Source organism: Thermobia domestica, chromosome 3, assembly GCF_964235325.1.
Source record: "Thermobia domestica chromosome 3, izTheDome1.hap1.1, whole genome shotgun sequence".
NCBI classification, from domain to species: Eukaryota; Metazoa; Arthropoda; class Insecta; order Zygentoma; family Lepismatidae; genus Thermobia; species Thermobia domestica.
Window position 1 is genome coordinate 88,879,297 of NC_137456.1, and position 24,591 is coordinate 88,903,887.

General features: G+C 35.4%; 1 protein-coding gene across 1 annotated transcript in view; it reads left to right on the plus strand.

Annotated features, from left to right (window-relative positions):
• fliI (FLII actin remodeling protein) overlaps positions 1-24,591 on the plus strand; it is an 83,560-nt gene that overhangs the window by 43,012 nt on the left and 15,957 nt on the right. The window contains exons 12-20 of the mRNA XM_081751265.1: positions 1,896-2,071; positions 2,864-3,002; positions 5,868-6,040; positions 10,817-10,943; positions 12,677-12,799; positions 13,735-13,888; positions 15,053-15,236; positions 16,248-16,502; positions 17,806-17,932. Of these exons, the coding sequence (XP_081607391.1) occupies positions 1,896-2,071; positions 2,864-3,002; positions 5,868-6,040; positions 10,817-10,943; positions 12,677-12,799; positions 13,735-13,888; positions 15,053-15,236; positions 16,248-16,502; positions 17,806-17,932 (1,458 nt within the window). The remainder of the gene's footprint in view (positions 1-1,895; positions 2,072-2,863; positions 3,003-5,867; positions 6,041-10,816; positions 10,944-12,676; positions 12,800-13,734; positions 13,889-15,052; positions 15,237-16,247; positions 16,503-17,805; positions 17,933-24,591) is intronic.

The window sequence follows — 24,591 nt, forward strand, 5'->3', positions numbered from 1 at the left end:
TGTTGGGTATGACTATTATACTTCTTGTCTATCTGGTTCGGGGTACCCAATCATTTTTTGTTTGTTTGTTTTAATAATGGAAGGCGTAAGGTCTTGTTTCGTTTCATCCCTCAGCCCTGTCGGAATGAGATTGCCATTATTGGTTAATACTTAAACTCCCCTACATTCAGATTAAACGGGTATATAAAATCCACTCAAGCCTTTTCTTCCGAAACTCAGTGTATTAAGATAAATCATTGCGTGACTTTGCGATGGGGATATTTTCATACAAATTCCCTATGAAGCACTCGTTACGAAAAATTTTATTACTGGCCTCTCGTACCCACTTGACACATTCAGAGTATAGAAAAAAGAAATGATATATTTCCCAGTATTCATAATAAACAGTAGAGTTCTCTAATACAATCAGTGAGGATTTCAGAACAACAATGTACCATATACAAGGTCTGTATGATAAGTAATGAGACTCGCCGCGCCGCGGCGCGCGTGTCGCTGGAGCGGGTTTGTCGGTGATGGAGGATGTAGGGGGGGGGGGTCCGAGCAAAGCAACGCACCGCGCGTCAGTTGGCTCCGAGCCTTAGTGGAGCGCGGACAAGCCTTGGACAAAGCCCTTGTGAACATTCTTGTCACGGCGGAAAATCAACAAACATGGAGGGTTCCATCGAACAGCGTTATGCGATCAAATTTTGCGTTCGCCTGGGGAAAACGGCTACTCAGACGCTTTCTCTCATCACGGAGGCCTACAAAGAGGAAGCCCTATCCAAAGCCCAGGTGTTTCGTTGGCACAGTGCGTTCCGGAACGGCCGGGAAAGCGTTGAGGATCTGGAGAGGGCTGGACGCCCGACAACAGTGACTACGGACGAAACTGTGGCAAAAGTGAGGGATCTCCTGAACTCAGACCGTCGATTATCGTTGAGATTGATTGCTGATGAACTCGATATGAACCACACAACAGTGCACAAGATTGTGACGGAACAATTGGGAATGAGAAAAATCTGTGCGAAACTGGTGCCGCGAGTGTTGACTGACGAACAAAAGCAACGACGTGTTGATTGTTGTCAGGAACTGTTGAACCTCATGAACAGTGACCCTAACTTTGAAGATGACGTCATAACAGGTGACGAGTCGTGGGTGTTCCAGTACGACCCTGAAACGAAACGTCAAAGCGCGGAGTGGCACACTCCTGCGTCCCCGCGCCCCAAGAAGGCCAGAATGTCGAAGTCAAAGGTGAAAACAATGTTGATTGTTTTTTTTGACAATGTGGGGGTGGTCCACAAGGAGTTTGTACCCCAAGGACAAGCCGTCAACGCCGCCTTCTACAAACAAGTCCTTGAGAGACTGCACAGGAGCGTCAAGCGGAAAAGACCGGCGATCGCTAGCCGGTGGAAGTTGCATCACGACAATGCCCCTGCCCACACCGCCTTCTTAGTGACCTCCTTTTTGACCCGGATTGGGGTGGAAGTCCTTCCACAACCACCCTACAGCCCAGATGTGAGCCCGGCCGACTTCTTCCTCTTCCCGAAGCTGAAGCCACGCTTGAAAGGAACCCGTTTTGCAGACGTCACAGCCATCCAAGCAGCCGTGACCACATTTCTAAAGGACATGCCGGCTGCTGACTTCCAGGGGGCGTTTGCAGCGTGGAAACATCGATTGCAGAAGTGCATCGACGCAAGAGGAGAGTACTTCGAAAGCTTTTAAGTCCCTGTACAGATCAGATCAATAAAACAATGTTTCCAGACCTGGTCTCATTACTTATCATACAAACCCTGTATATATATATATTTATATATAAAATTATTTGTAATAACAGGTGTATAGGACATCAAACATTACTCTAGTAACTTGCAATTCCTGCTTCTTATTCTTTCGCTAAATGTTCGTATTTTTATTACTAGGTGTATGTCACTCGATTGTACCGTGTCCACGCTGCTGGTTCTTCTATTCATTTAGAGCCTGTGACGATAGAATCGGCATCTCTTGATCCACGTTTTGTGTTTGTGCTCGATACCGGAATGAAGATATTTATGTGGTACGGAAAAAAGGCTAAAAATACGCTAAAATCTAAAGCCAGGTAAGTTAGTAGATTTTTTTAATGATGATTGTTAGAACGTAGGGCAGTGAGACTTTTATGAATATAATATTTTGCATTAAAAGTTACAATTGGTAAAAGAGAAAAATTCAAGAGAAAATTTATAAGTTAGAACATATTATACAATGCACTGAAGTTATTGTGTTACGTTTGGAACGCGAGAGTTCCTAATATGATCCAATCTACAAATATGAGGAATGTAATAAAAGAAGTAAATAAAATAATAGAAGCACGGTAAAATTTGTGAATCAAGTGAAATATTGCTATTCTGTGACAGTTTTTTGCCTTCAGAGTCATTTTTGTAATAGGAGAAGGAAACGTTTGAACTTGTGACCATTAATTATAAATGTAAAAGACCTGAATACGTTGTCCTTTGAAAATACACATTACGCTATAAATTAACACATCACGTGGCTTGAATGTCAAAGAAGAACGTAGAATTCCAGACAAACAAATAATAAATACATTAAACTCAAAAATGACTATTAAGGTTTAAGGTTTATTGCGTAAGCACTTGAAAGTTGTTTAGTATTTTTACTATTGCCTTTAAATTCTGAATCAATATATCGTTACACGAGGGCGCTCAGAAGCAATAAAGTGTACAAGTAGTAACTGATTTTTTTATCGTAATTGACAGAACATGTGTGCTGTCGGGATAATATCTGAGAAATTTAATATATTAAAACTCGTAAGTTATCATTTTCCTTCTTAATTTAAAATACTTTTCAGTTGATGTTCATTGTTCAGTACTTCTGTATTTTTTAAATTACACAGGTTAATGTCTGAAAAGATAAACAAAAATGAACGCAAAAACAAGGCTGAGATCATAACGGAAACACTTGGTGACGAAAGTGCCGAATTCTGGAGGCTTCTGGGAGAAGAAGATGGCCTGCCACCAGATGAACCACTGAAGGTAAGCATGAGAGAAATTATTTTCAGTCAGATTACAGTGTAATAATTTGATATATGCATGACATTTAAGTAATTATTTACTATTGCTAGGGATGATTTTACGGTTGAAATTGGATTTGTGGGTATTTAATATATACTGTATATTAGGGTGGGCTTTATTTTTCGACTTCCAGATTTTTTTTAATTTGTGCTTTCCCCCCCCCCCCCAAAAAAAAAAATGTATCCATATCAGACCATAAAACCCATGGTAAAAGTTAGCTCTATTGAATAATACTAAATGGTGCCTCAAGCGACCTCAAGTTTTCAATCCATTTACAATATACAGTACGAGGCAAAGGTACAGTGTAAGTTAGAAATGGCTAGAAGGAGTGACACCATATCATGGATAGGAATAATGAAGCTGGAACTGAATCTATTACTGTATGTACCATCATGGCGGTCATATTTAAGTCTGCCATCTTAGATTCAGATTCAAAATTAGGAACTAGAATTGGATCATGTGATATCGCTTTGTAGTAGCTTTTTACCACAAAAAACATCTGACGTTATTTCCAGTTTTCTGTAATCACGTATTAGTTATCGCCTTCAAATATCTATTTTTAAAGCAGGTTTGTCGTTCTAAATTTACACAACACCTTTGCCTCTAAATATATTCAAAACTTGAGATCGCTTGGACATCATTAAATATTATTCAATTGAGCTAAATTTTCTCATGGGTTGAGATGGAATACGGTAATTAAGACAATGTAAGACCTTAACAACGCTCAATCTTAAAAGTAAATTATAGTACGATGTGAAGTTCTGTTCAAATCTATTAGCGTACGCGTCTTTGGCGTGGGAGACCAGGGTTCGATTCCCGGCGGGAGCTCATGGTTTGGATTCCACGTTAATCAGTAGGTCCACGCCTCATATAGCCTCGCTGCTGAAAGGGATGCTAAACTAAAATCAATTCAACTCAACTCAACTCTTTCTGTTCAGTTGTTCGATAGACACTTTTTAAAGTTTAGTTAAATGGCCTTTGCAAAATAGTAAACATTAGGAAAAATTAAATTTACGGATTACATCACACTTCCACTTCTTCTGGCTACTTGGGAATTGGTCACCTATTATATACCTTCCGGAGATCAACTTTTAATTAAGCTCTGCCTTTTCATTAAAAAGTAACACGTGTGTGTTTCCAGTTTCACCTATTCAACTGCACACTTGTCCAGTTAAAAATATATATTTTTGCGGAGTGCATTCTTGTTACATAGGAGAAACAAAAAAAGAAGATGGAAGAAAGGATGAAGCAGCACAAGGATGACGTAAGATTGAAAAAGAATAACAACGCAATATGTAAACATCAGAACGAGACAAACCACATGATAGAGTGGGAAGGAGAAGAGGTCATAGAAGCAAAGAACAGGACTTCGATGAGAAAATGGTAAAAAGTCAGGGAAGTCATGAAGGCAGTAGGCAAAGTGATGAACTGGAATGGAGGATTTGCGATAAATAAAGAATGGGAGAGGATTTTAGTTAAAGAGAAGAAAGGAAAAGAAAGAAGAAAGAAAGAGAACAAATGAATAATGGTGCATAAACAAGGATAATTAAAGAACAAGAATGCGTTCAGCAAAAAGTGTGCAGCTGAACAGGTAAAAGTGGAAAAACACAAGTGTTAACTTTTAATGAAGGGGCAGAGCCTAATTAAAAGTTGATCTCTTGACCTGGTATATAAGAGGTGACCAACTCAAGTAGCCAGAAGGTGCAGAAGTCTGATGAAGACACAGTTACCGTGTTGAAACTGTTACATGTTCGTGTTTTTTATGTTTTTTTTTTTATTATTATTTTTTATCATCGCCTTGTTCAGTGTTGTTGTGTATAATAAAAGATATTTAATGAAGCTTAGTTCAACTTATTTTTCAATCCAAGTGTAAATGAAATAAAATTTATAGCTTTAGTTCTATGTCTCACAGTAATGACTTTTAGACTAAAGGAGATAGATAATTAATGAAAGTAAATGATTGTAAAAGAATTGCTAGACTGATAATGTGAAAGAAAACGGGAAAACCCACAGACCATAAACTCACACAGTCTGGGATCGAACCAGAGACTCCTCGCAGTAAAGGCGAGCGCCCAACCAGTCAGTTATCATTCTCCACCCAATTTAAGCATGCTTCTTTAACGCATAAGTCACTATTTTCACTAATTTCGAAGAAAATCCGGCAGGTTCGTAGCAGAAAGAAAATCATGATTCTCAAGGAATTGTGCATTTGGAATTCACTCCTGAGGACAGAACATAAACAGGGAACTCTATGTGTATATATTACGTTATTTGCGAAAATTATATATCGTAGCCGGTTTGAGATGTGGTAAAGCAGACAGTGGTTCCTTTTCTATATCGCTGTGTTCCTAATCGTCGGTTTATATCTATATATATACACATACATATATATAAAACCTGAAACGTTTGTGCTCTAGCATTCTGCGAACTCACTCGACTTAGCCCGCTTCTTTTTTTTAGCTTTTTTCCTTACATGAAACAATATCTGAAGGTAGATATCATTTGCGTCAGGAAATGTGAAGGCAGCATCTCAGAAGCTATTACGGAATGTTGCCAAATATGGTTCACATCAGCTTTACGAACGGTGGTAAAAGTGTGTCGTTACCCGGGGATCACTGTGAAATTAGTTGTCCACCAGTATTTTGAAACAGGCACAGTTAAGAAGTATAAGCCGAACTTGTAAGTCGTACCTTATACATTTCCATCAATCATATGACCGCATACAATCACTGTGGTAATGGATTTTAATTGGCGTACGCATTATGCAAACTGAAAATATATACTTTAGTGGTATATAAAGCATTGATGTTTATTTCTTTGGCGCAGGAACATGTTGATCCTGATTTTACACCTGTCGTTCCACGGTTATATCAAGTGCGTCTTGGAATGGGCTACTTGGAACTGCCTCAAGTTGAAGTTCCTCATAGCAAACTTGTGAACACACTTCTTGTCAGCAAAAATGTGTATATCCTGGATTGCTACTGTGATGTGTTTGTATGGTAAGTAGTTTATTTAGTATTATTATTGAGTATTACTAATAAAACTATGATGCTACATAACTTCGAACAAATATAAATCAAATAAGGTAATGAAAACATTAAGTAGTTTTATCTTTTATTTTCTTCAGAATTCTGGGTTATGTCTATACTGGTGGCTAATTTGTCTTTTTCTTCAGGTTATCAAATAAGGTAATGAGGTATCTTCAGGTTTGTACTTTTACTACTCTACTTTCATCATGAGCTAATCGCATTTTAAAATAAGCTTAGATCAGTTATTTTCCGGTGGTTTATTAATCTGTCATGAATGTAGAATTTTCGTGTATAGTATACAAATCATAGAATTCAAAACCTTTTCTGGTTTGATAACTTTTCAGTTTGCCCTAATCGAAACACAGATTCAGTCTGAGTTTATAATGGAAGGTTTGCACGTCACGAATGACGATATACAGCGCGATATTGTATTCTAATCTTCGAACAGAAATTCAACCCAATGATAAAGTGCACACCACTGTTAGCAACGGGTTATTGGCTCGATTCCATGCCATATAAGCTTCTGGTGGACAGCATTGTATCTACAGATTTCGCAGGTTTCTCTTGATTTCTCATTCTAAGTACCTTCATCATTCACTTGCTGCATTTATCATGTGTCTTTTTTAGCTTATAGTGCATAACCATGTGATATTAAATTAAATATGGTAAAGGAAAGAAACAGCCGATTTTTCCTCACTCCATATTCTTTGTTTTATGTGTCTGTGGATGTATTTTGATTATCAAACTCCAATACGTGTGAGTTTTCTTGTACCTTTGGGGTTAATGTGCATAATGTTCAAATATTGTATTTCTTCAACAGTTTGCTTATATTTCATTTATTTTCAGTCAATCAGATAGTGCTTGATATAGTGTATTCTACTACTTCTGATTTATTATTTCCCAGGGTTCCCACTGACCTGGAAAAGTCTGGTAATTAAGCTTACTTGTAAAGTGTCCTGAAAAGTCTGAGAATGTTAAGTACGAATTTTTACTTCTCAGAACCCATTTTTCTTTTTGCCTAACCCGGTTAGTTGGTAGGGGATATTTTATAAAATAATTAGTTAGTTTTCCATCTCTACCTACAGTTTGATATATTTGGGAACCCTGCTTCCACCTGTAATGCTGCAACCAGTACTACTAGCCACCAAGAAGGTAGGAGAGAGAGACTGGACAAAAGTATTTGGATACTGGTTGATCATTTTTAGATTGGAATTGTCAAAACCTCATGATTAAAATATTGGCCCCAATATTTATACATAGTAGTTTAAATTTTGAGACGCGATAATTGAAGTACCTTAACAGTGTCCACTGTCAAGTATTCTGACGCCACAAAATATTAAATTAGATAGAATTGTGTAGAAAATAAGAGAGCATGTATTGTTTGTTTATCTGAAAGTTTTGGTGCATACTTGTGTGTCACGTTTATTCTGTTAATGAATTTCGGGTAAAGACTTGTAAAATATTCTTCTCAAACATACGATTAAGCAATCTGCACATAAAACTTTCTTGAATGAGAAATTATATTTTTACAAATTTGCTTTCCGTCATACAACAGCAATATATGTAATTAATTGCTTTCTTGCAATGGATAATTGTAATCGATTTCTATAATTGAATGCGAAAATAAAGTTTCAGGTCTCTTGAATCATTCTGAATGAAAATCCAAATATTTAAATCGACAGTACAATTAGATAACTTTCAAATGGTTAACGTTCTAAATATAATTCAGGTTATATCCAAGTATTACTTGAAATTAACTTATTCTAATTATTCAGAAAAGAAATGCGTGTATATTTTCACTTGAGAATAACTTGAGTTGTTCACAGAAGTTGCTACAAAGAGTACTTGCTCTGTCTTTTCCAGTTCAGTGCGTTTGCAAAAGGAATTTGTGGAGCTTATTTTAGCTCTCTCTATTGGCACTGAAGCTCTATGAGGCAGACTCTATAGTTTATTGAAATATATTGATTTTATTTTCATATTGCTTCCACCAGAGATCGAACCTGAGATATATAAATCTCCTATAGAAGCTACCCGTCTCTTTGTGATTCCATATTGCAGATGCCTCTTCATTTGAGTTCAAGATTATTGGATTAGTCTAGCGCTCTTGTACATTAATATACTTTTTACATAGCCAATAATAACTGACCAGTGTAGTATTGGATATATCGTCTGGATTATTATTATTATTTTTAATATATCATTTAAACTTTAGTTCATGAAGCATTATGACGTGTGCTTGTGAGCTCTTTAGTAAACACAGGTTGACTGTGACAAGTGTTGAAAATGGAGGGTGCAAGTGTTTGAGTACTGTGTCTGTTGACTATCAGAGGTCGTACATTAAGATCGAAACTTCACGTAACGAAAACCTGACAAAAATCCACACAGTGTTTTACTTGAAATTTGCGCTGAGTTAACAGTGCACTGTTGTGCTGTTTTTCTTTGGGCTACTCGACTAGAGTCGGATAATAGTCTTTAATTTCGTTAATTTGGATACTACTTTTATTTCTGTGAAGTGGAATTATTGGGCCACCTTGCTGCGAAACGAAAAAATTATTCGTCTATTTATTCATAGCCTACAATAACTCACTGTTCACTATTATTGTTCAAGCCGTGAGAACATATTGATAACGAGCTTCTCATGCAGTCAAGCTGGGAGCAGCATTGAATTAGCTAATTGGAGCTCTCTTGTAGACGACGCGAGTGAAAAATTATAACATTTGAGGTTTTTACTGAAAATCGCCTTGGTTTTGAGACTAAATGATCCGCACAAGACAGAGTAGGAAAAAACTGGCACGCATTTTGTAGCCAACTAACGTACGAACTATTGTGTATAGGAATATTGAGTGTGCTTTTTCCTTATAACTATTTTTATTTAAATTATTTTTTAATACTATCTTAATAAGATCAAAGTAAATATATTTATGTTAAAAATAAGTCCTTTGGGTCGTAATTTACACGGATGACTTTCCCATGTCTTCGACACATGCTTATATATTTTCCATGTTTTTGTAATTTATAGTATTTTTTTATGTTCTAAACATTCTTTCTCTGAAATTTTCGTTCAAAGTTAAATTTTTTGTTATTTCTTTGGTGTTCATTGTGGCGGGATAGAAGGAAAATTACGATATTTCTTCAATTTCTTCACATTGAAAGTTTAAAAAAAAAAAAAAAAAAAAAAAAGTCCTTGTAATGGTAGCTTGTATGTGAACGCACATGTGGTCACAAAATAGGTCTAACATTGCAAATTCGTTCGAATGATCCTAAGTTCGATTTCGGGACTCGAAAATAAATGATCGTGAAGAAAATATGTATAATGTGGTGTTCCTTCATCCTAGATGTTCTCCGGGAAACATACCGATTTCTCCTTATTTATCATCAAATATAAAATGTAGGAAATTTTGATATTCAGTTCCCTTTGGATATTTTCGTTTCATGCTTTCTTTTTTCACTCTCTTTATTATTATTATTTTAATGTTACTACTATTGTATGAAATTTTGTTGTGTTACTGTATTTGTAGATTTCCGCTAGTTGTTGAGTGAATTTTATAAGTCCAGTTTAACAATATACGTAATTTCTTCTGTAATAAACTACTTCTTTGTACAATAATAATAATAAAAAAGAAAAAATCTCTCTATACTTGTAGTGGTCGAATGGGCATAAACGATTATGTAAGACCAAGAAAGCCAAAATCATTAACCGATGAACAAGATGTGCAACTTGTGGCAGATGCCCTTTAAGAAGGTCGTCGTGCGACATGCGAGACTCTTTCTGAAACCATAGGGAATCCATTGACGTTAGTATGCTGGATTCTGACAAATGATTTAAAGAAGAGAAAATTTTGTGCTCAATGAATTCCTCACTTGTTGACTGTTGAACAGAAAGAGGCCTGTTTGAATAATGCAACCCCTCTGAAATAAAAATTTCCACGTCAAAGGTCGGACATTCTCGAAATGAATTGTTGCTGTTGATGAATCTTAAATCGGAGATTGTAAGTCAGAGTTAAAATCATCACAGTCTAACATGGAAAACTCCATCTTGTGCATTACCAACAAAAATGTCAACGAGCTCAATCAAGGATCAAACAAATCATGATTTTTGCTTATGGTCATCAAGAAATCATCATAACGTAAGAGTTTTCTGTGAAAAAGTGTCACAGTAGTATATTATTGTAATTTCTTGCAATAACTGCGCAGAAAAATGCACAAAATCATACCTCAGTTGCTCGAGGCAGAGCTACACATTCTCCGCGACAAAGCTCGCCCGTAATTCGAAAATATCGTAAGTGAAGAGCTACACGAATACGGTTGAAAGGAGTTACCTCAACTCCCTACTGTCCGGACATGAGTCCATCAGACTTCGACTTATCTCCAAGTTGAAACAATCTATGAATGGACGTCGTTTTCTATCTCTAGAAAAGTTTTGTGATGCCGTTACCCGACCCATTCGACAGCTGAACAAAAATAGCATTGTGGAGGAATACTGAAGCTTCTCGGTTATTGAGAAGCAGGAGAGACCCTTCTTGCCTTGTAAAGAGATGCTGTAAAAATTCAACATATAAATAAACAAAAATTAGTGTGCATTATTTACGGAATGATTCACATATATAAATGTACAGCGGGGGACACTTCTAAATGGTACACCTTAGCCGTAAATCTCCATATGGCTGTACCATTTAGAAGTGTCCCCCGCTGTACAAGCAAAGGTTGAGTAGTATTCAGTAACAAAAATTAGCGTTTCCTATTTAGGTTTGGGAAGAAGTCTACAAGGCTTGTGAGGGCTGCTGCAGTTAAACTTTCCCAAGAACTTTTCAGCATGATAGACAGACCGGAATATGCAATGGTCACACGTGTACAAGAGGGTACAGAAACACAGGTAAGTACTCCTTGTGAGTCTTATCCTTTTTCTATAAGTAAAATAAATTGTGGTCGGAAGAAGATAGGTGTGTTTAAACTAATTAAATTTTGTTACCTGACCAACTCTGTGGACTAAGAAACTGGACGTTCGTCGCTACCAGAAACATATGAGTTGGTTCTATCTTGGGTTAGACCAGTCCTAACAGGGTTGGTGGTACATCCTACCAACCCAGAGGTCTCTTATCCTAGTCTTTCTCAGCTACTTCTTAATTTTCAGAGGCCAGTCATAAACCGCACTATGCATGAATGAATACTACTGGAAAGTCTGTTATTTCATTCTTGAAGGAATGTTTAAAGTTAGCAATGGTACCTTACAAGGTTTCTGTTAAAGTCAATTGTTCTGTAGATATGAATTCTGTCATATGAAATAGGAAATCTCTCTTTTCTGGTAAACTTAGCCGTATGGCTTACTTTTGTCTGGTTGGAAATTCTAGTTTTGCTTTTTAAATAGGCTGTTTAACTGCTTGACCACAGACTCCGAAACATTTTTCTGATACACCTTGGTATAAGTTTTAACTCCTATTTCGCAGAAATGAGGTTTAGAGACCGTTATAACATGTTCCCTACCACACACCACTGATAGAGGCAGAATGCGAGTTTGTCAGGACCATTGGACCTTCTCAGAAGATTTTCGGGAGCATGTAGCAGAAATTAGATACTTCGGTCGATTGAAAGGATCTTCAGGTGTATTATTATTATTATTATTATTATTATTATTATTATTATTATTATTATTATTATTATTATGTTTGTTTCATTTTTCATTGATTCATTGATGAAAAAGCTCTTTCTGTAATGATTTATTGCATATTACTGGAGCGAGCATTTTGTTTTACCTGACTCCAAGTTCCAAGTTATTGTAAAGAATACAAAATATCATCAGTTTTAAACATTTACCTCATAAACTATTAATGTTACGTACTTCATGATAGTTTTCTCTGAGTTTCAGCTGCTACATCTTTAACCAGACAATCCTTTTTTACTGTGCGACTCTTCTTGAGACTGTTATCGACAATTTGTCACAGTAAACCTGGCAGATAAACATTTCTGTAATGTCAGCTTACTGTCAAGTGCTGTCCGTGTGCTTGGCCTCTGGTTCTATTTTCGATGGATTACTAACCTTGGTTAAAACTCCAAATAGTAATATAGATCATACTCGAGCAGTAGTTCACATCCTTATGACCTTAGTACCGAAAAGGAACGTCGTTAAACTCCAGTCAATCAATGTATCATTCACTATTCGGCTTAAGCATGTTGAGAATCCCCAAATCTGTATTTCGTACTTAATGCAGCGCTGTTATTGTTACAGAATTCTTGTGATCACATCACTTCATTCTGATATACTTAAAATAATTCACTAATTGTGTTACCTACTGGGCTGGGCTGCTACCGATCTTCACTAGTCATTCACTTCTATTATTCAGTTGTTTCCTTTAATTTAAAAGGTATTACAGTAGAACGTTAAACTAATAATTCACTTTTTTTCACTTGATGTGCACTACAAGTGGAAGTTTGTAACAATATTTATGGCAAGACTAGATATAGTAAAAGCAATATGTGTCCGATGATTTATTGTTCTTAATTTTTCAGTTGAATAAAGCAGCATTAAACTTTGTAGCGTGTCAAATCGTAATTAACAGCACTTGACTCTCTTTTATGTCAGTATGGTATACATTATTTCTTTATTTATAGATCTTCAAATCGAAGTTCAGTGGTTGGGATGAAGTGATTGCAGTTGATTTTACACGGACTGCGGAGTCTGTTCAAAAGACTGGAGCTGATCTCACAAAGTGGGCAAAGCAGCAAGAGACCAAGGTATGTATGAATCAGCTTTACAGAATCTGTGTTTATTAAATTTGGTATAATGTTACGAGTTATATACATATGAATAATTTGTATTTGCTACTTCTCGTTAGTTTGAAATACCAAGCCAGAAGGGGACAGCTAGATTACCTTGTGCTGTAGTGCATTTCAGATTACAACAGTATTTATTTTGTATAGCAAATTGAAAGCTGGTGACTGCTCAAACTGAAAATTGAAGTATTCTTGTATTCTATATTTTGTAAATAAATATTTACATCTTTCTCGATAAGCAGTTATTTCAGTCGTTATAGTGGTAATTGATTTACGCACTTGTGCAGGAGTGAAGTTAGAAAAGACAGGAGCATGGAATCCAAACTACTGTTCAGGATTTTATTCGAACTTTCGTACTTAGAGCAGGGAATTTAAATCTACGATCTTTGGCATTTGTTTACAATGCTAGATTCATTATAATACTTAACAAAATTATGAAATAAATGAATAAATAGCTTCCTGGGGAGGGGGGAGAACAAAAAGAAAGGAAAAACAAAACTTCGACTCAAACCACTATCTACGTATTGCTGGGCAGATGTTGTCTACTAATTGAGGTATCAGAGAGGGACACAATAAACTATATGCATTTGTTGCTTTCGTCTGGCCTAAATTAACCAGACATCTTTTGGAAATTAACTTTGAATTACCGGAAAGTTTTTTTTTTTTTTTTTTTTTTTTTAAATAATAATAATAGTGCCAAATTCCAAACTGCCATACGTTTTTGTAGTTTTCAAAAAAAAAAAAAAAAAGGTCCCACACTTTTTTGTGGTGTGGATACTTTGTCGAAACAATTATATATGCAACACCATACGTTGTAAATATTTTCTTCCATTAAATACTGCCATAAAGATTTTTTTTTTTTTTAAATAACTTTCGTAACATTTATAATTTTACAGGCTGATCTGGCGGCATTGTTCACACCTAGACAGCCACCGATGTCACCAACAGAAGCCCAGCAACTAATGGAGGAGTGGAACGAAGATTTAGAAGCCATGGAATCGTTTGTTCTCGAAGGAAAGAAGTTCGTACGACTTCCAGAAGAGGAATTAGGTAAATAGAAATGGTTCCATAGTATATGTTCGTGGAAAAATGTGAGTTACTGTTCAGTTTTATACATAAACTTGTTAACTTAGATCCTGTATTTTTGTTAAATTCGTCTTTATATTTTAGCCTTCAAACTAAATCTCAGTTGTGTGTGTGTGACTAAGAACCTTTGAATCTTAAAGAAATACATTCCGAATTTTTTTATTTCCTCTTGCTTCCTTGTGTATGCAATTCCCAAGAACACTTAGATATGATATCAGCGGACTCAGGTATGGACATACGAAAAGAATATATGTGCTAAAAGTATCAGACAAACCAAAATGTCTGTGTGGATTTAAAGGCAAAGTTAGAGGTGGATGACGTAACTGACTTTTCTCTCTCTCACTGACGAAACTGCATTTCATTTAAGTGGTGTGCGCCATAACCAAGAACCGTGTGTTTGGGCTCTTCTTCGCGAAATCTACTGTGAAAAATATGAATCACCTCTAGGTGCTGTCCAAGCGCGTGTAGTACCAGTTGGAAAAAGAAGTACCCGAATTTACGTTGCAGCAAGACGGTTCCACAACGCTAAATTGGCCGCGCTGAATTGCAAGATGTGCAACTAGTGGTCACTACCCTGTCCAGGTAGATGAAGGTCAAAGATGTTCGTGCCACTTTCACAGTATTTTAAGGCATTTACAGTACACCAACTGATACGTGACGCAATCCAATCCATTGAAAATTCTATGCAATTGTAGGTGTGGTAACAATTTGAGTATTGTTTAGACATCTCATGTGTCTTGAAAGCGGCCCACACATCTGTCTGTAACTGAGTGTAAATATCCATTTAAAAAAATAAAAAATTTACGTTCCGTGTATTCCACAATACAATTACAACAGTTGCAGGTGTCTCTTTTTATTTTTTCATACCATTCATTTTAAATTGTCATGTACAGTTAGGACTCAATTTCAGATAAAAACTGAATCTTAAAAGGCAGATCACTTGCAGACATTTCTGTTGATATGTCACATTGTGTTAGGTTTTGTGAATCAAAATGATTTGAAGCAAGTTGTGTATCGATGCGTTTTAAATAAACAGGATCATCATGTATTCTAGTGCTTAGTTGCTTTTGTTTCTTTCTTGCAATCTTTATGATCATTCATGAACGATTTTTCCTTGTATAATTTCAGGACATTTTTACAGCAAAGATTGCTACGTATTCTTATGTAGATACTGGGTTCCGGTAGAAGGTCCAGAAGAAGAAGACGGCACAGCTCATGACGAAGAGCCTCTGGAAGATGACTTTCAATGCGTCGTCTACTTCTGGCAAGGACGAGAAGCTTCCAATATGGGATGGCTTACGTTCACGTTCAGGTATAACTAACTATATTCGAACATTTATTATGCGAGCATATATTATGTATAATACAGTTCTTGGCTTTCAGCACATTTGATCTTCGTATTATTTTATAGAGTTTTTAGCAACGCGGTGTTTTGTTAATCAATAGAGCATTAGACAATATAAAACACCGTTGAAGTCTGTAAACTCTTCATCCAAAGAATGTTCACACAATTTTGTAAGCAAGACTGAAAATTAAGAATATTATTTATGCTGACAGGATCTGGAAAATTTGTTTTTGAGGAAACATATTAATAACAAATCTTAAGTTTTATACTATTTATGTTTCTAATGTAACGCAGATTGTTATTTATGAGGACATATAATGCTATATGCTAGTTAGGTGCTGTTCAAGCCTACTTCTTTCGTAAATTATAGAATGAATCTTCTCTTTAGTTTATAAAGGTCAAATTTAATTCTTGCTGAAACTTAAAATGTTGCTACTCTTGTTTATCATTAGAATACTTTTAAAGTTATTGCAAGATATTCCATTTTAAAATATAACTTACGCTAGAAAGTTACAGCATAACCAAGTACGAAAAGACAAAGTAAAAAGATGGTAAAGGAATGGATACATAGAATAAAACTTGCTTAACAATAAAAACCATATTCATAGTGTGTTTACGTATCTTTGCTCCAGGTACCCATTCATTTCAGTTTGTTTTTCGTCATTACTAGTGCTGTGTCCTTCTCAGCGAAAATTTAGATTTTAAATGTGAAATATAGTGCAGACTTTGGGTATGTTTATCTGTTAGTTAAATGCATTATTAAACCAGGGATGCAAATAAGCAACAAAATTTTACTAGTCCAAAAAAAAAATCGACTAGCCCACATCCTACAATAGAGATCATTCACTTACCTTCGGTATGATATTAAATACTCGCCCGCACCGATGAACCACTTGCATCCCTTTATTAAACTGTACAGAATCTCAAAGTTGTTCGATTGATTTTTGTACGATTTTAGTAAGTTTTATTCTTTTACAGTTTGCAAAAGAAATTTGAATCCTTGTTTGGCGAGAAGTTGGAAGTAGTGCGAACGCATCAGCAACAGGAGAATTTGAAGTTCATGGCTCATTTTAAAAGGAAATTCATAATTCATCAAGGAAAGCGCAAAGAAACTCGTCCTGATGACTGGCAGGCACCTGTTGAGTTCTATCACATTCGTTCCAACGGCAGCGCTCTCTGCACGAGGTGTATTCAAGTCAAAGCAGAAGCTATGGCTCTAAACTCTGCCTTCTGGTGAGTATTCTAAGTCATACCAATAGCCTTAAGACATTGAGAAATTCGTATAATCCTCCTGCAATGGAAGTTTGTCCATAAAGATAAATTTTTCGATTATTTTACATTAAAAAAAAAAATTAAGGCAATCTAATAAATACTGGAATAACATTATAACATTATGTTTAACAGAAATATAGCACAGCATTACATTTTAAAATATAATATATATTCAGAAAGTGTCTTTAATTTTCTTTATATATATATATATATATATATATATATATGTATATATATTAGGCCAATATTGCATTTCACTTCTCTTGAGATAGTGCTCTTTCTTTGTGCATTGTGCTTGATTGGTAAAAATGTCCAGTGGCACCGAATGTGCACTCCAGTAAAGATTAATTTGCAGGGCGGTGAATATTTAAATGGACTTCTTAAGCTTGAAAAATGTTCAGAATAATAGTAGTCTTACAAAACATCTCAGAAATGGTAAAATTTGTGCTTTTGGCTTTGAATTGCTGTTCAGTAGCTCTTACATACTGAACACCTTCACTCCAGCTGAGACGACATGTATTCACTACAAAATTCAACAGTAAATAGGAAATTACATTTTATTTCCGAGCATCTGGATTAGGATTGGTGTTGTAATTTAGTATATACACAATCAAGTAACGATAGGTGTTAAAAAAATAATAATCCAATGAAGGAATGTTACCAATAGTTATAGCCTCAAATATGTTACCTTTCATATATAGGCATACAAGCTCTTGCTCTACGGGGATAGAGATTGTTTATTCATGTTGCAAAGAGAGGTAGTGTCAGACTGATAAACCAGTCTTCAATGAACTGGAAAGCAAAGTTCTGCTGCTATCATCGCGTATCGCTTATTCAAATACTATTTTCAGTCTTTGCCTACACAGAGACACACACAAAATGTGATTGAGGCGTTCGAAACTAATTTGTACAGTCACGAATAGTAATAAATGGAGGCTGAAGCCATTATTTCTAATGGCTCCAACCTCCATTTATTAGTGTTCGTGACTGTACATGAAAGGAATGTGAAGAAAACAGGTACCTGAGAGAATCTTTACATTGGTTCTTATTTTTCAGAAGCTATGTACTGATATCTGTAGGTTAAACTGTAGTGGAGGAAGGAGCGTAATCATGGTCTTTTATTTTAATTCTTACAAACCTATGTACCAAAACATACTATTTGTGTGTACGAATAAAGAGTTCGTTAAAATATATATATTTAACTCTGTACATCGCAAGAGTGGCCTTAATCATACCGATAATTGAATCAATTTTTATTTCGCAGCTACATTTTGAAAGTTCCATTCGATCGGGAAGACAATACAGGCATTGTCTATGTCTGGATAGGAGAGAAAGCAGATCCAGAGGAAGCGAGACTAGCCGAGGAAATAGCTCAGGAAATGTACAATAATGTAAGAATTTTTGCTGCATGATATCATCTACTTCTATTATTATCAGTTTAGAACTTCGAATGCTAATTCAAAATGTTAAATGCATGTATTTAAATATGAGATATTGAAAATAATCTCAAAGAAACTGACAAAAGTTGATTTTTTACAACTTACTTTCGCTAGAAAATCGAAGATTACAAAATCATATTAATTCAGATAATAATGTTCATGTTTCGAAACAATATTGATAGATACAGATAGATGATTATCAAAATAATGAAAATACCTGTATAGTTACTGATAGATGCTATAGAGTATATATTATTGAAATTAGAAATCTACCTTTGTACTCAACCCGTCCCTTATTTAAAATATCATTTTTACGATATTTCGACTAAATTGTTATACGCACGAGTGCATGGCCACAGATAGGACTATGATAATCTTAAATAAAGACACCAGGTTGAATACTAAGATAAGATTTTCAATTCAGAATATCTATGGTTTGATTCAATTTGAGTTTAGCGTCCCTTTCAACAGCAAGGCTATATAAGACTTGGATCTACAATGTGGGATTCAAACTACATGAGCTCTTGCTGCAAATCAAACTCGAACCTCCCCGCCAAAGGCGCGTATACTACTTACATAACCACGAAGGAGCTCTAGGTATAGTTTGCAACACGTAAGTTGTGTGAAATGGCAAAACTGAGGATGCATTTGCGGCGCCTGCTCGTTGGTACTGATGTTATGTGATCGTATGTAGTACATCAAGCGATATGGAATGGAGCCGTGTGTTGAAGCGGGCATACGGTTGTAATGCAAATCGGGAGACGTCTCTTGAGTTTGAAAGAGGCAAAAATTGGGAGTCCGCGATTAGTGAGTTGAACTAAGATGACCAGTGTAGTGTGTTAAGTAGTTTCGAGGAACTGTGTCTAAGGTGATGACGGCCTACAAAACTCAAGGGAAAATAATATAAAGTAATAGTGGACAGAAGAGAGACCACAGTAATAATGATAGCCGTGCATTGTAAAGGATTGTCATGAAAGACCATAAAGCTTATGTGACAAAGTGACTGTGGAACTCATCAGCACCTGAAACAGCCTATTGGCGAGAACACAATCAGACGCGACTTGCATAATCTGAACATCTCCGGTCCACACCACCAACGCTTTACCATAAAGAAAATAGTGCAGAGAATGTGCGAAGTGGGTGACTGATTGTTGGAAAAGTGTAACATGGTCCCTCCTGCTAATGACACAATTTTCCTAGATTACAGTGCGCTAATTCACAGTGCTGGAACAGTTGAAATGGTTTCATGAACATAGAGATGAACTACGATACTTTCCGAGGTCCACCTAATCCCCAGACCTTAACAATATTAAACACATATGATTAATTCTGGAGATCAGAATCCGGAACAGATATCGTCCTTGATCCTCGCTGACGGAACAGAGTGTTGCATTGCATAAGGAATGGTATAATACTCCTCTGGAAACGATTCATGGCCTATATACCTCCATTCCACGATGAATCAGAGCTTTTCTGCAGGCTGACGTTGGTCCCATGCTCTCTTAATCAGATAGATTGCATTTTTCAGGTGTTTTCATTATTTTGATAAGTCTGTATGTTATCCATAACGTCCTGTAAGAATTTAAGAATGATAACATTTCATTGACAAGATTATGTGAATATAATAATATGTATGGCGTTGGAACAAAGGGATTCTTAACCCCGCCTCGTCCGTGTCACAGTTTGCTCGTACAAAAATCGCCCACCGCTCCGCCTCCCTACAACTCTTCCATAGCATCTTCTATTCCGAATTTTCTCACTCAATACTGTCCCAGCCATCATTTGGTTAAGAAACCTATTCACGGCCTCATCTGAAGTCCAAAGGCTTTCCTGCCTTACCTCAAGATCAATTACCGAAAGTTCCTTAATATAACGTATTTGTGTTGGGTAATGATCTTTTTCACTGAGAAAAAGCGGAAAGGCTATTACTCACCGCAAAAAATATATAGCAGAATTTTCTTCTACATGCAACAGGTAGCGCTTTCGGAAGATGCAACTTCCTTCATCAGCCTATAGTAGACTTCAAAAAGGATACAAAAAACATGAAGAATGGTTAAAAGGTTAGGATATGTAAAAAAAAAAAAAAAAAAAAAAAAAAAAAAAATCATCTGTCAAACATTAAAACACACACGAATAGAAACTCACTGACATTGTACACTGCTCTTCACTGTTTTCTGTTCTTGCTTTCCAAATGGTGTAAGTATGTAGTGAAAAGATTACTCCAAATAATATTTATTTCTCCTCTATCCAGGTTAAGTGAGGACCTTTCTTTGTGAATATCATATGATTCTTTAATTTTTCGTTCCGTTGCTGTTTTTGCTTTTTCAATTAAACATGATTCCACGATATGATGGTTATAATCTCTAAGTTGCGTTGCTAGACCGGATAACTTGCGGATTCCGAGATTTCGAGGTACGAATGTGCTCTGTTATTCTAGTACAAATGTTCCTTTTTGTTTGACCTATATACACTATCAAAATAACAATATCAAATATATTAAATAATATCAAAACAAAAATACAGGGATAAAATATACGAATGTGCCAAAAAGTCTCGTTTTACTAGATGTAAGGATAACCCATTGAAATCCTTGATAACAGCAACCAATCGGTTGATTAATGGCTCTTCTATAATTCCTGATGAAATCAAAACAAAATTGAAAATCCATGATCCAGCCTTACAAATCATATATAGGCTTCCAAAAATACATAAACCTAATGTTCGATTGAGACGAATAGTAGCTGGTTTTCATCATCGTATGGCTGTGTGATAAACTCGTATCATATAATATTACAGTTAGATACGCGGCTAAAGCAGTTTGGAGTTGAAAACATGCTTGAATTCCTTTGTTGCTGCAAATTCCATTCATTTAGCATCTTTTGATAATGTGGAAATGTATCCATCAATATCAGTAGACCTGGCTCGACAAAATTGATTAGTGGAAATGGCTTTACTTAAACTAAAAGTGAACCCATACGAAATCCAATTAATCTCTCGGCTAATAAATAGCCTTTTGTGTAAGGAGCAATTTCTTCCAATTTGAACATACCATTTTTCGACAGAACGATGGATTGGTTATGGGTAGTACCCTTCCTCCAATACTTTCTAATTTGGTACTGGACATATTTGAAACAAATATCCTTCCTAAGTTTCCTTGTATTAGATATTTTCGATATGCTGATGATCAGAGCAACCCACATTATGCTTTATTTTTTTGCTTAATTATGCTTTATATTTTTCCAAATTATGCTTTATTGTTAATTTCAATCATTGTTTAACATAAATTGTGTATAATGTATAATATTTACTATACATTAAATATTCGAAATATCTTGATCTATTGATTAATATTTTATGCAACCAGTTTCTTTCATATTTAATGCTTTCTACTTAATGCATTTATAAAGAGAGATGCTTTACTCGAGTCAGTCTTTTTATCGCTTGTGTGCCCCTTAGAGGTGCATATATGCAAAAAGGGAAAGTAAAAGATGCCACCAAAAGTGCTCAAGTTCAAGAGGTACACATATGGAGTACTTGTGCACTTTCTGTACATTTCGAATCATCATACATAACTGCGCAGTTACATTTAGAATAAAATTATTGTTTATTCATTGTTGGCGGAAAGGTTTATTCTTGTTTTCCTTTTTTCTTTTCTCCACTTCAAAGGATTATACCGAAAAGTTTACAGAAATAAAAATAAGCTTTTCATTGTTGCATTGTTATGTTCTCAAAGGTTTTGCACTGTAAATATTGGTTAAACTTGCAGTTAAACAGAATTTTCCAAGAATTGTGCTATATATTTTAAATTATGCTTTATGCTTTATTTTCAAAAAATATGCTTTATTATGCTTTTAAAATTAGTTCCTTCCGGACCCTTAGACAACCACAACCATGTTGAAGGTACCAACCATATGTGTAAATTGCTGTTATGCTTTTTATACTTTTGGGTTGTCCTACTGATGATACTTTGATTTTGTACAAGGACCCTCATGAATTAAATAAACTGTTCGGTGAGTTTAATCAGATTCACCCTGGAATAAAATTTACGAAGGAACTTGAAGAAAATGGAGCTCTTAACTTTCTTGACATTATCATTAGAAGACATAACAATAAATTTGTTACTTCAGTATACCACAAACCGTCTGTTGGTACAAAATATATCAACTTCAAATCATCACATTCATGGCTTCAGAAATTAAATGTTTGGAAAAACGTTTTTAGGAAAGCTCTTTTACTTTCAGACCTCTCTGAGGATCTCAACAAGGAAATACAGTATTTATTACAAATTGGACAGGAAAATGGTTTCCAAAAACCTTTATTATTAAAATGGTACAAACAGGTACAACAGGAGATCGTCGGCACCCACCATCAACCAACAACAGATGCCGTAACTGACAGATGGATTGGTGTCCCTTTGGTTCCACATTTTGCAGCAAAAATCAAGAAGATTCTGCAAAGAGACAACATCAAAATTTCAGAAGTTCCTTCAAAATCTATAGATAAATACAAAACCAATTTTAAAGCATTTTTTACTGACCCTTTACAAAGCAGTGGCGTCTATTGGGTGAAATATCAGTGTGATAAAGTGATATAGGTCAAACAAAAAGGAGCATTTGTACTAGAATAATTGAGCACGTTCGTACCTCGAAATCTCGGAATCCGCAACAGTTATCCTGTCTAGCAACGCATCTTAGAGATTATAATCATCATATCGTGGAATCATATTTAATTGAAAAAGCAAAAACAGCAACGGAACGAAAAATTAAAGAATCATATGATATTCACAAAGAAAGGTCCTCACTTAACCTGGATAGAGGAGAAATAAATATTATTTGGAGTAATCTTTTCAGTACATACTTTCACCATTTGGAAAGCAAGAACAGAAAACAGTGAACAGCAGTGCACAATGTCAGTGAGTTTCTATTCCCGTGTGTTTTAATGTTTGACAGAAGATTTGTTTTTTACATATCCTAACCTTTTAACCATTCTTCATGTTTTTTTATCCTTTTTGAAGTCTACCACAGGCTGATGAAGGAAGTTGCATCTTCCGAAAGCGCTACCTGTTGCATGTAGAAGAAAATTCTGCTATATATGTTTTACGGTGAGTAATAGCCTTTCCGCTTTTTCTCATTGAATATAATCACCGCTCGCAATATTGTGATATCTTTTCCACTGTTTTCGTATATCCGACTCGGTATTCCTTTGTTCTAACTACATGATATAGACAAGATATTCCGTGATATTTACATTTACTAGAATGTTCAAACAAAGAAACAAAATAAAAAAAAAAAAAAAAAGTTGTAATTCTTTACTGACAGAATTTCGAAAAATTTTAATTTCATCCGGACCATAGAGGATATAAGACTTATTGGTTTCTTCTTAAAGAAATTAGTTTCTTGACTACAATCTATATAATAAAAATGAAATGTAAAAATGTTTGGCCCCGAACTACTCCTATACCACTTCACCAAGTTTGATGAGTTCTGATACATGAGTCAACCATAGGCTAACGTAAGTTTTATTATTATTAAAGCATGTTATTATGATTAAAATGCATATCTTAAAGGGAAACAGGAGGGCATAATGTATACGAAACATTAATTTCAACCAGGGTGGAAAAAAATCATGATTTTTTTTTTAAAAAAAAAATCATTTTTGTTGATTTTTTTGATTTAAATCTATTTTTTTGATTTAAATCAAATCTTTCTCCTCGTATAATACAAGTCGCGAACTGAAGAAAAAGCATTAGGAATTAGTATTAAATGCTAATTATGCCATTTAAGTGAAAATATTGGGGTTGAATTTTGAATTATTCCCAGTCGTTAACCTATATCAATCCCAAGCAATGTTTCTTAACCCTTTTAAATTATGGCTCTTTTCAAAGGTAAATTATAGACTTTCAGTCAAGCAGCTACAGCATCATCCCTATCTATCCTAGGATCATGGTACATACATCACTCTCTTTAGAATAGAACAGCTTTTGAAGCGGTAACATTCACATTTCCCTATCATGTCCCTGAAGCGGGAAATTTTGCGAGTAATCGGCATTTCTTTTTACTTTTTTTTTTAAATGATCCCCTCTGGATTCCCCTGTGTCTACGCACAGATCTCAAAATCAACTGGGAAATACTAAGGGTGTACTAAATGTGTATACCAAATTTCAAGCTTCTATCTTGAGTGGTAAGGGTGAGGAAATTATTTAACAGTGAGCTAAGAACATTCCCATAATGCCCCAGATGACCCGGATGTAATATAAAAATTTCCTCAGACATCCCTATTTATCCTAGGATCATGATTTGTACATTATTCTCTTCAGAATAAAACAAATTTTCAAACGGTACCCTTCAAAAGTTTCCATCATGTATCTGGGGCGGGTAAGTCACGAAAAAAGGAATTTTCTGTTAAAATATCTTTTACAATTTTTTATGTTTATTTTTTTATTTTATTTTATTTATTATTATTTTTTTTACCTCTGTGGACCCCTTCGCCTGTTTTAAGGCAGAGATCTGAAACAAATCTGAAAAATACTGAGGGGTGCACTGAGTAAATGTGCAAAATTTCAATCTTGTAGGCGCAAAAGTATTCTAAGCCTGCGAAAAATAATATTCCCC